The sequence below is a fragment of the Arachis ipaensis genome, chromosome B02, assembly GCF_000816755.2.
Source record: "Arachis ipaensis cultivar K30076 chromosome B02, Araip1.1, whole genome shotgun sequence".
NCBI classification, from domain to species: domain Eukaryota; kingdom Viridiplantae; phylum Streptophyta; class Magnoliopsida; order Fabales; family Fabaceae; genus Arachis; species Arachis ipaensis.
The window spans coordinates 90,032,890-90,045,717 of record NC_029786.2 but is presented as its reverse complement, the minus strand read 5'-3'; the positions used below and the strand labels follow the sequence as shown (position 1 = coordinate 90,045,717).

The 12,828-nt window shown below is 41.3% G+C and overlaps 2 protein-coding genes across 2 annotated transcripts; both read left to right on the top strand.

Annotated features, from left to right (window-relative positions):
• Positions 485-1,924, top strand: LOC107627593 (protein FAR1-RELATED SEQUENCE 5-like). Its single transcript, XM_016330423.1, has 2 exons — positions 485-1,159; positions 1,232-1,924. The coding sequence occupies exons 1-2, from the start codon at positions 485-487 to the stop codon at positions 1,922-1,924; spliced, it is 1,368 nt and encodes a 455-aa protein (XP_016185909.1).
• LOC107627592 (protein FAR1-RELATED SEQUENCE 5-like) lies at positions 6,171-7,610 on the top strand. Its single transcript, XM_016330422.1, has 2 exons — positions 6,171-6,845; positions 6,918-7,610. Exons 1-2 carry the CDS (start codon positions 6,171-6,173, stop codon positions 7,608-7,610), a joined length of 1,368 nt encoding a protein of 455 aa, XP_016185908.1.

The following is a 12,828-nucleotide window of genomic DNA, read 5'->3' as shown; positions in this document are numbered from 1 at the left end:
TGTTACTTAAAAATTATTACGTTTGAGGAGACCAATTAATATATAGTTTGAATAATTGTAACTGGAAATTGTTATTAGTATTTAGTATAGTTAGATGTTAATTGTATGTAAGTTACTTGTAGATGGAGGTGTCTTTAAGTGATGGGAATGGTGAGCTCCTGGGGACCGACAACCGACATCGTGAGGAATCGAACCTGGAGGACATGGGTGGTGAGGATGTGGCAGACGAGGATTTGGGTGAATATGAAGATGTCGCTAGGTTAGATGTGGATGACATAAGCGGATGGGGTGGGATAGTGTTGTCGCAGCTTATGAGTTTTACAGGAAACTGGGAAAGTGTCATGGATTCGGCGTCAGGAAGGGTGATTCAGGCAAAGACTGTAGAGGAAATTTGATTAGATATAGGATTTTTTGTAACAAGGAAGGGTTGAGGGATGGGAGACACAACGACAGAGTTGATAGACGGAGGGTACACAAACCTAAGATGCGGACCAATTGCGAGGCTAAGCTCTCCATATACTTTGACAAAACTGAGCGTTGTTGGAAGGTGTGGAAAGTTGTGACAGAACTTAATCACGACTTAACGCCTGCATCGATGGTCCATCTGATTGCCAACCATCGTGAAATGACCGATGCAACAAAGGCTCAGATTGATGGGTTGCATGCAAGTGGCATTGCCACATCGAAGATTGTGGGATACATGGCCGGAATGGCTAGTAGGTACTCGTTGTTGGGTTTCTTGAAGAAGGATGTGTACAACTACGCTGATAGAATCCGACGCGCTAACATATCGGATGGCGATGCGAATGCGGCTATTGTTTATCTGGAGGGAAAGGCTGGTTCGGATCCCATGTCGGTTGCTAGATATAGTGTAACAAAAGAAGAAAGGCTGGCAAATTTAATTTGGGCCGATGGAGCTAGCAGAGTTGATTATCAATATTTTGGAGATGTGCTGGCCTTCGACTCGACCTATAAGAAAAACAAGTACAAAAAACCTCTTGTGATTTTTTCAGGGTCTAACAACCACAAGCAAACCACGATTTTTGGGTTTCGGCTATTATTTGATGAGAGTGTCACTTCTTACAAGTCGATGTTAGAAAATCTGTTTGAGGTGATGTGCAAGAAGAAACCCTCTGTGGTTGTGACTAACGGGGATAAGGTGATCATAAAGGCAGTCCGATCTGTTCTTCCTGATTCAACACATTGACTGTGTGCCTGGCATATTGAGAAGAATGTTACCTCGAATGTGAAAGATGCAGTTTTACGTAGCTCTTTTAGAAGGTGGTTATATGTTGACATAGAAATAGAGGAGTTTGAGATGAAGTGGGAGCATGCGGTTGCTGATTATGACCTACATGGAAAGGAGTGGGCCACCCAAATGTATGAGAGGAGGAGGATGTGGGCAAATGCATATCTGCGAGATAAGTTTTGCGCTGGTTTTCGGACAACGTCTCGATGTGAAAGGATTAATGCCTTTGTAAAAAAGTTCTCGAAGACAACCCACACTATAATTGAGTTAGTTCAGAATTTAGAGTTGGTGGTCCGGGAGTACCAAAATAAGGAGTTACTACTCCACTTCAACTCCATGAATTCCATTCCAGTCATGACCACTGGTTTGACCTCGATTGAGCAACATGCCACCTCAGTGTATACGAGAGAAGTTTTTACTGATGTCAAAAAACAGATAGTTCGAGCTGCAGCGTTGATTCTTATATCCAAGAAAAGGTGCCTAAACACAATGGTCTACACGGATGAGGAGTACAAGCTTCCAGCTATGAGAATCAAGGTTGCATTTGGCAGGTCCTTGGAAAAAATTGACTGCCAATGTAACTTTTGGAGGAAGAATAGGTATCCCTGTAAACATATGTTCTTCGTGATGAAGTCTGAACATGTGACAGCGATCCCGGATGCACTTGTGTTGTAGAGATGGCGATTAAACGCGAAGTCTATTGAGTGTTACGTCGAGAGGTGGGCTGGCACAAGTGAGGCAGGGTTTTTGCTTCGACATGGTGCCCTCCACACTGCGTCGCACATGCTCTTCCTAATAGGCGCCCAAAAAATGTCATTATTTAGGAAGGCCCTAAATTACGTACTTACGTTGTGTCAAAAACTCGAATTGGAGTACAGAGCATTCGATAATGGAAGGAGGGAAAGGCCGATAGAAGTGGTCGGGACAAAAGAAGGCAATTGCGTCGTAAGGGACCCAACTGTTGCTAAACCCAAGGGGGCACGGAAGTTCACCAAAAAGGAACACCTTCGAAAGATGCGTCTTTGCATAGTATGCAAGCGGCTAGGGCACACTAAAAGACACTACATGAAGAAGACACAGCAGCATAGAGATTGCAGCGACGAAGAATTCGTAGAACATAATGGCCTCCACCAGGTGCGTTTTTGTTTTTTTGTGTTTCGTCGATTTTTGCTGATAATAATTCGAGGGTGTCCTAGTGGGTCTCAATTGCTAACGGGGACCTGTGAGAGGAACATATGAATAGGTAATTATGAAAGAATTGAGTATGGAGATAGTCATGCTTGTTAGTGAATGTTAGTGATAAAGGCGATAGTTTTGAAAATGGCTACACTATGGTACTAGAGTTTAGGATTAAATATATTTGTTGCGTAACCATTTGTTGTTAGGAGTTGGCTCTGTTTCAATGATGGTGGTGAGAATTATAGGTTTTTTGGTATCTGTCTTTCATTATAGTCCTTAATATATATGTTGTTGACTTTAACTTAAGATACCATGAAGTCGTTACCTCTTATAAATTCAATGATTATCTTTTGTAATCCTAGTGCTAACAATGAAGCTGATGCACGGTGTGTGATCAGGTTCAAAGTGACATAAATTGGTACGTAATGTTGAACAAAGCATGTCTCAAACCATAGAGTCCGGTGTTGGTGATGACGAGTGCCCGGCTCAGATTATAGGAAAGGAACCGCACCTATTGCATGAGGTTAGGGGCCTGGTACGTTTATATTTAATGGACGGTTGCACATATTTCCTTCTTGATTGAGTATTTCTCCTTGCTCATCACAGATGCAGCAGCTTCTTCGTCGGGCAAGGCAGATTCATGGCCAAACAACTACGAGTGGCAAGTAAGTGCTTCAGTGGCATTCGAGCATGCTGGAGTCCATGAACGGAATGAACATTTATGTATATGCAACATGATTTTTTGTAATTTTGCATTTTTATGATTTTGACTTCCAACTTATTTTGAATTCCCATGGTTGTTCTCTTGTTAAAGAGGCCCAACCCAGGTTGAGCGGAATATTGCATGTGCAATGTGAACACATGCTCTTTTGCTGGTTTGAAACTGAGTAAACGTTAGCATGCAACATGCTTGCCTCGTATAGTCATGTAAGGTTGTATAGAGCACAACTGGTTGTAAAGTTATTACTGTGTTATTCGCCTCAGTCATGGAAATAGTCAATTCGTGGCCAAAGAGCTTATGTGTAGTAGAGTGGGGTGAGACTTTCCTGCAGGTGGATTCATCTGGCTTGAGATGATTATTTGATCTTATTTCATGCATAACTTTGTTTATTTTCTTTATGCCTAGAACACTGGAAGAATTTTTTTTAATCACGTACTAATTTTTGATACGGAGCGATTAATTTTTGGTCAATTGTGCATGTCAGCAGGAGTTATCCTATAGTGGTGATAGTTCCCCACTGGCCCATTTGGCCAATATTTTTTTTGAGATAATATTTTGGGCTTTCATGAACCCAATGCAAATAAAAAATCTATGAAAGAAATTTCCCACCAAGTGGGCTGACATTGCCTTCAATCAGAAATGTAACTAAATTGGGTAACTTAGACATAATCCACACTGGCATAAGTGCTCAGGGTGGATCCCTAACTCTATACAAATATTGCCGTTGTAAAGCTTTACGCAAAATAAACATATATATGCGTGTGAATTTCTCAAAACAAACTCTTGCCAATTTACACCAAAAAAATTGCGACAAAATACATACACGCACTTTCCAAACACGTTGATACGAAACCCAAAAAACTGACTCCAATTACATACAAACACTTATTAAACAGGTTCACTTCATTTGGTCGTTGAACTTCAAAATCTTCTAATTCATTGCCACTCAAAATATAGTCGTACCATCAAATGCATGTGTGTCTTTTGCAGTGATTCATTTCAAATCTCCGGCAACAAGTTACGTAAAAAAACACACTGTCCCTGGGGATTAGATGGTTAAACTCTGGTTGGGAGAAACTGCCTGCATAATTGGTTTCTTTGTTCGCTTTCCTTTACCGGATGATTTGGCCATGTGTTTGTCCCACTCCTTCACTACTCTGCGACTCACATCACGAGCCAGTGGGTTATAATCTCCCATCACCAGGTCTAGAGCCAACCTTATCCGAGTTTGATCATTGACAAGCTGTAATTAATGAGATTCAGTCACCATGAAACCCAATAGTTACCAAATGGGTTAAAAAATTGTGTTCTCACCTTAACAACAAAGTCTTCCCATAGCCATGCATGCATCATCCAATGACAAACCCACACTCCACAGTCATTTCTACATTAAATGGTATAACATGTGTTGGTTAACTAGTGGAAGTTCCATTATGTTATCAATCTCTATTAAATTTCGGGAAACGATAACATGACTTACGAGAGTTCGCCTTGCTGTCCAACTTCAGGTTCCACCACGTCGAAGCTAGATGGGTGAGGTTAGTAGCGATAACCTTTTTTCCAGAACCGGTTGTCCTCGAACATAGTCTCTATGAAGAAGGCCTTGCCAAATGATAAAAGCAACGAGATCAATGATCATGAGGTACCAACGGTGCTCCCTGTACATGGGGACATATATCTTGCAAGCCAATTTGAAAAAACCAAATTAACATGCCATATTTAAGAAGGTGGTCTATACATGCTTATGTAATATGAGTAACATATTTTTCTACCATCCACAAATCATCTACAAGACCCATGAACCAGGTGCAGATGAACTCATATGTCTCAATGCTATGATTAACGGGACTAAGCACAATTTGCTGCAGAATAATGGAATTCAGAATGTAATTGTCATAAAAGGGTTGTAACCGTAAGTATGACCGAAACAGTAATAGGCATCTTGCGTGGCAACTTTTTACTGCGAATGTGGTCAACAGAAACCACTTTGGCATGTCGGTGTCATGAGTGAGCTTGCTTCATGTTAGATTGATAACCTATGGAACAAGAGAATTAGTAAATAATTTGCCTCAAAGGCCGTGGTGCAATCTGGGAAAGCCTATAGAAAAGACGTCCACATACATCCTCCACCAGCTGCTGTCCTGGACGCAAAGTCAACATGGTATCCCTGTTTCCACGGGAATGCTCATTTTCAACTAAGACCTCCTTGCACACAAGGCACACAACACACCGTTTCCATTAACGGCTTCTATTTAGGCAGCAGTATATCACACACGGATATATATTCTGGTCCATCTGTGAAACAAACAAATACAGTATAACCTTTTGGTACTAACTAGAAAACAACATTGACCTTGTATCAATGCTCCTGGAGAAGATATACGCGGCTACTACCAACTCCGACCCAAGGAAGTTCATTCCAGCCGGGGGGCGGAAATGTAGACTCAAATACTGTAACAGCATGTTCGACATGAATTGGTTGCTAACTGTAAAAAGGGAAACACCAGAAAAAAGAAATATTTGGAAAAAATAACAAACGCAACTTAAAAATTATTACGTTTGAGGAGACCAATTAATATATAGTTTGAATAATTGTAACTGGAAATTGTTATTAGTATAGTTTTTATGTAGATGTTAATTGTATGTAAGTTACTTGTAGATGGAGGTGTCTTTAAGTGATGGGAATGGTGAGCTCCTGGGGACCGACATCGAGGCTGATGAGGAATCGAACCTGGAGGACATGGGTGGTGAGGATGTGGCAGACGAGGATTTGGGTGAATATGAAGATGTCGCTAGGTTAGATGTGGATGACATAAGCGGATGGGGTGGGATAGTGTTGTCGCAGCTTATGAGTTTTACAGGAAACTGGGAAAGTGTCATGGATTCGGCGTCAGGAAGGGTGATTCAGGCAAAGACTGTAGAGGAAATTTGATTAGATATAGGATTTTTTGTAACAAGGAAGGGTTGAGGGATGGGAGACACAACGACAGAGTTGATAGACGGAGGGTACACAAACCTAAGATGCGGACCAATTGCGAGGCTAAGCTCTCCATATACTTTGACAAAACTGAGCGTTGTTGGAAGGTGTGGAAAGTTGTGACAGAACTTAATCACGACTTAACGCCTGCATCGATGGTCCATCTGATTGCCAACCATCGTGAAATGACCGATGCAACAAAGGCTCAGATTGATGGGTTGCATGCAAGTGGCATTGCCACATCGAAGATTGTGGGATACATGGCCGGAATGGCTAGTAGGTACTCGTTGTTGGGTTTCTTGAAGAAGGATGTGTACAACTACGCTGATAGAATCCGACGCGCTAACATATCGGATGGCGATGCGAATGCGGCTATTGTTTATCTGGAGGGAAAGGCTGGTTCGGATCCCATGTCGGTTGCTAGATATAGTGTAACAAAAGAAGAAAGGCTGGCAAATTTAATTTGGGCCGATGGAGCTAGCAGAGTTGATTATCAATATTTTGGAGATGTGCTGGCCTTCGACTCGACCTATAAGAAAAACAAGTACAAAAAACCTCTTGTGATTTTTTCAGGGTCTAACAATCACAAGCAAACCACGATTTTTGGGTTTCGGCTATTATTTGATGAGAGTGTCACTTCTTACAAGTCGATGTTAGAAAATCTGTTTGAGGTGATGTGCAAGAAGAAACCCTCTGTGGTTGTGACTAACGGGGATAAGGTGATCATAAAGGCAGTCCGATCTGTTCTTCCTGATTCAACACATTGACTGTGTGCCTGGCATATTGAGAAGAATGTTACCTCGAATGTGAAAGATGCAGTTTTACGTAGCTCTTTTAGAAGGTGGTTATATGTTGACATAGAAATAGAGGAGTTTGAGATGAAGTGGGAGCATGCGGTTGCTGATTATGACCTACATGGAAAGGAGTGGGCCACCCAAATGTATGAGAGGAGGAGGATGTGGGCAAATGCATATCTGCGAGATAAGTTTTGCGCTGGTTTTCGGACAACGTCTCGATGTGAAAGGATTAATGCCTTTGTAAAAAAGTTCTCGAAGACAACCCACACTATAATTGAGTTAGTTCAGAATTTAGAGTTGGTGGTCCGGGAGTACCAAAATAAGGAGTTACTACTCCACTTCAACTCCATGAATTCCATTCCAGTCATGACCACTGGTTTGACCTCGATTGAGCAACATGCCACCTCAGTGTATACGAGAGAAGTTTTTACTGATGTCAAAAAACAGATAGTTCGAGCTGCAGCGTTGATTCTTATATCCAAGAAAAGGTGCCTAAACACAATGGTCTACACGGATGAGGAGTACAAGCTTCCAGCTATGAGAATCAAGGTTGCATTTGGCAGGTCCTTGGAAAAAATTGACTGCCAATGTAACTTTTGGAGGAAGAATAGGTATCCCTGTAAACATATGTTCTTCGTGATGAAGTCTGAACATGTGACAGCGATCCCGGATGCACTTGTGTTGTAGAGATGGCGATTAAACGCGAAGTCTATTGAGTGTTACGTCGAGAGGTGGGCTGGCACAAGTGAGGCAGGGTTTTTGCTTCGACATGGTGCCCTCCACACTGCGTCGCACATGCTCTTCCTAATAGGCGCCCAAAAAATGTCATTATTTAGGAAGGCCCTAAATTACGTACTTACGTTGTGTCAAAAACTCGAATTGGAGTACAGAGCATTCGATAATGGAAGGAGGGAAAGGCCGATAGAAGTGGTCGGGACAAAAGAAGGCAATTGCGTCGTAAGGGACCCAACTGTTGCTAAACCCAAGGGGGCACGGAAGTTCACCAAAAAGGAACACCTTCGAAAGATGCGTCTTTGCATAGTATGCAAGCGGCTAGGGCACACTAAAAGACACTACATGAAGAAGACACAGCAGCATAGAGATTGCAGCGACGAAGAATTCGTAGAACATAATGGCCTCCACCAGGTGCGTTTTTGTTTTTTTGTGTTTCGTCGATTTTTGCTGATAATAATTCGAGGGTGTCCTAGTGGGTCTCAATTGCTAACGGGGACCTGTGAGAGGAACATATGAATAGGTAATTATGAAAGAATTGAGTATGGAGATAGTCATGCTTGTTAGTGAATGTTAGTGATAAAGGCGATAGTTTTGAAAATGGCTACACTATGGTACTAGAGTTTAGGATTAAATATATTTGTTGCGTAACCATTTGTTGTTAGGAGTTGGCTCTGTTTCAATGATGGTGGTGAGAATTATAGGTTTTTTGGTATCTGTCTTTCATTATAGTCCTTAATATATATGTTGTTGACTTTAACTTAAGATACCATGAAGTCGTTACCTCTTATAAATTCAATGATTATCTTTTGTAATCCTAGTGCTAACAATGAAGCTGATGCACGGTGTGTGATCAGGTTCAAAGTGACATAAATTGGTACGTAATGTTGAACAAAGCATGTCTCAAACCATAGAGTCCGGTGTTGGTGATGACGAGTGCCCGGCTCAGATTATAGGAAAGGAACCGCACCTATTGCATGAGGTTAGGGGCCTGGTACGTTTATATTTAATGGACGGTTGCACATATTTCCTTCTTGATTGAGTATTTCTCCTTGCTCATCACAGATGCAGCAGCTTCTTCGTCGGGCAAGGCAGATTCATGGCCAAACAACTACGAGTGGCAAGTAAGTGCTTCAGTGGCATTCGAGCATGCTGGAGTCCATGAACGGAATGAACATTTATGTATATGCAACATGATTTTTTGTAATTTTGCATTTTTATGATTTTGACTTCCAACTTATTTTGAATTCCCATGGTTGTTCTCTTGTTAAAGAGGCCCAACCCAGGTTGAGCGGAATATTGCATGTGCAATGTGAACACATGCTCTTTTGCTGGTTTGAAACTGAGTAAACGTTAGCATGCAACATGCTTGCCTCGTATAGTCATGTAAGGTTGTATAGAGCACAACTGGTTGTAAAGTTATTACTGTGTTATTCGCCTCAGTCATGGAAATAGTCAATTCGTGGCCAAAGAGCTTATGTGTAGTAGAGTGGGGTGAGACTTTCCTGCAGGTGGATTCATCTGGCTTGAGATGATTATTTGATCTTATTTCATGCATAACTTTGTTTATTTTCTTTATGCCTAGAACACTGGAAGAATTTTTTTTAATCACGTACTAATTTTTGATACGGAGCGATTAATTTTTGGTCAATTGTGCATGTCAGCAGGAGTTATCCTATAGTGGTGATAGTTCCCCACTGGCCCATTTGGCCAATATTTTTTTTGAGATAATATTTTGGGCTTTCATGAACCCAATGCAAATAAAAAATCTATGAAAGAAATTTCCCACCAAGTGGGCTGACATTGCCTTCAATCAGAAATGTAACTAAATTGGGTAACTTAGACATAATCCACACTGGCATAAGTGCTCAGGGTGGATCCCTAACTCTATACAAATATTGCCGTTGTAAAGCTTTACGCAAAATAAACATATATATGCGTGTGAATTTCTCAAAACAAACTCTTGCCAATTTACACCAAAAAAATTGCGACAAAATACATACACGCACTTTCCAAACACGTTGATACGAAACCCAAAAAACTGACTCCAATTACATACAAACACTTATTAAACAGGTTCACTTCATTTGGTCGTTGAACTTCAAAATCTTCTAATTCATTGCCACTCAAAATATAGTCGTACCATCAAATGCATGTGTGTCTTTTGCAGTGATTCATTTCAAATCTCCGGCAACAAGTTACGTAAAAAAACACACTGTCCCTGGGGATTAGATGGTTAAACTCTGGTTGGGAGAAACTGCCTGCATAATTGGTTTCTTTGTTCGCTTTCCTTTACCGGATGATTTGGCCATGTGTTTGTCCCACTCCTTCACTACTCTGCGACTCACATCACGAGCCAGTGGGTTATAATCTCCCATCACCAGGTCTAGAGCCAACCTTATCCGAGTTTGATCATTGACAAGCTGTAATTAATGAGATTCAGTCACCATGAAACCCAATAGTTACCAAATGGGTTAAAAAATTGTGTTCTCACCTTAACAACAAAGTCTTCCCATAGCCATGCATGCATCATCCAATGACAAACCCACACTCCACAGTCATTTCTACATTAAATGGTATAACATGTGTTGGTTAACTAGTGGAAGTTCCATTATGTTATCAATCTCTATTAAATTTCGGGAAACGATAACATGACTTACGAGAGTTCGCCTTGCTGTCCAACTTCAGGTTCCACCACGTCGAAGCTAGATGGGTGAGGTTAGTAGCGATAACCTTTTTTCCAGAACCGGTTGTCCTCGAACATAGTCTCTATGAAGAAGGCCTTGCCAAATGATAAAAGCAACGAGATCAATGATCATGAGGTACCAACGGTGCTCCCTGTACATGGGGACATATATCTTGCAAGCCAATTTGAAAAAACCAAATTAACATGCCATATTTAAGAAGGTGGTCTATACATGCTTATGTAATATGAGTAACATATTTTTCTACCATCCACAAATCATCTACAAGACCCATGAACCAGGTGCAGATGAACTCATATGTCTCAATGCTATGATTAACGGGACTAAGCACAATTTGCTGCAGAATAATGGAATTCAGAATGTAATTGTCATAAAAGGGTTGTAACCGTAAGTATGACCGAAACAGTAATAGGCATCTTGCGTGGCAACTTTTTACTGCGAATGTGGTCAACAGAAACCACTTTGGCATGTCGGTGTCATGAGTGAGCTTGCTTCATGTTAGATTGATAACCTATGGAACAAGAGAATTAGTAAATAATTTGCCTCAAAGGCCGTGGTGCAATCTGGGAAAGCCTATAGAAAAGACGTCCACATACATCCTCCACCAGCTGCTGTCCTGGACGCAAAGTCAACATGGTATCCCTGTTTCCACGGGAATGCTCATTTTCAACTAAGACCTCCTTGCACACAAGGCACACAACACACCGTTTCCATTAACGGCTTCTATTTAGGCAGCAGTATATCACACACGGATATATATTCTGGTCCATCTGTGAAACAAACAAATACAGTATAACCTTTTGGTACTAACTAGAAAACAACATTGACCTTGTATCAATGCTCCTGGAGAAGATATACGCGGCTACTACCAACTCCGACCCAAGGAAGTTCATTCCAGCCGGGGGGCGGAAATGTAGACTCAAATACTGTAACAGCATGTTCGACATGAATTGGTTGCTAACTGTAAAAAGGGAAACACCAGAAAAAAGAAATATTTGGAAAAAATAACAAACGCAAAAAATGAACCACGAGCATCTCTTCTGCTACATGGTTGCGGCCATGGGTGTGGTAAGTGAATGGGGTCCCTGGTGCACCCTGCAAAACTTCACTGTACTCGGAGGAGACCTGATCCATCTCATCAAAGTTTAGCTTTCTCTACAAGAAACGCCGCAGTGAGGTGGAGGAACGAAGAACAAGAGAAAACTGAAATAGATGAGTCATTCGACTGATATGATATAGTATCCTCACCTTCAATGATGACGACTTCTTTCCGGCTTTCTCTGGGTTCTTTTGGGCACCCTTACTTTCAATTGTTGATCTCTTAGACTTCCCTTTAGTTGATCGCTGTATTATCGCCAGACCAGGACGCATGGGACAACAAGCCTTGGATTTGGTCGTTGACTTCTTGCTTCTTCTGTCGTGTTTCACATTAACATCAATGCCAGGATTCTTAACCGTACTCCCCACTTCGGCCGCCAACTTCGTTGGGGTGTAGCTGGCACCCTCGTCAATGCACCTTATGAGTGCCTGAATGACGTTTCCATGGTCAGATAGCATCTCACAAATGGATCTTATTTGTACACATAGAGTCCTCATAACCTCCCGCGTTGCTTCATTCTTCGTCAACACATACTTCACCAAAAGAAAATAAGTTAGGGTTTAGGAAATACTAATCACAACACATAAACGATGCAACTGGAAGCAGAGTTGTCAAAAGGATGAACTCTTACGTCGCTAATCTTGCTTAGGAAGTTCAACACTTGATCGTCGACGGTAGACCTTTCGCCTCCTTCTGTTGCTTTTGCTACCTTGCTGAAAGATGAAAAAGCAATTGTTTTATTAAAAATGCATCATGATCTAGAACACAAGTCTCGTTAAAACGTCCTTACCTTTCAGTGCGGTCTGGATCACCCCCTTTCGCTATGTCCGTATCTTTTTCCGTCATCCTAGCAACTATGAGTGTCTTGGCAGCTGCAGAATTTCAGAAGGTTTGTAACGCGGGAACACATTAACCAAGACTTTCAACCCACAGTCCTGATGTATTGTTCCGGAATTGGACATCTCTTATTGGACCTTCAGGATGAGCGGGCCCAATCCAAGTAGGTAGTCTTCTCATCAAGCTGAATGTGAACCACTTCTTCTAACCCACTTCGAATGCCCCTCTTTTAGTGATAAATTACATATCTTAACTCTATCATACCATGTTAGTTACCCACACAGAGTTAACCGGTCAATAGAATTCGTTGCTACAGATCACTATGATGAGACGTTGATGTTGTAGGGACTTAGGGTTCGGCGCCTGTTAGATTGGAGTAGACGTATGATTAGTAACGAATGACATCGCAAATTTAATTCAAATCCTTAATCCCTGCCTTCTCGTATCGACTGTATCTCCAAATATTGTGCATATATGTATATCAATTTCATACCATTTAAATGTACATATTATAAATATAATCATATACATA

Bases quoted from the DNA above. Each gene is read 5' to 3' on its own strand.
- LOC107627593 (XM_016330423.1), top strand. From the start codon at position 485: ATGCGGACCAATTGCGAGGCTAAGCTCTCCATATACTTTGACAAAACT. The intron at 1,160-1,231 runs GTGATCATAAAG...CATATTGAGAAG, and splicing joins TTGTGACTAACGGGGATAAG to AATGTTACCTCGAATGTGAA.
- LOC107627592 (XM_016330422.1), top strand. From the start codon at position 6,171: ATGCGGACCAATTGCGAGGCTAAGCTCTCCATATACTTTGACAAAACT. The intron at 6,846-6,917 runs GTGATCATAAAG...CATATTGAGAAG, and splicing joins TTGTGACTAACGGGGATAAG to AATGTTACCTCGAATGTGAA.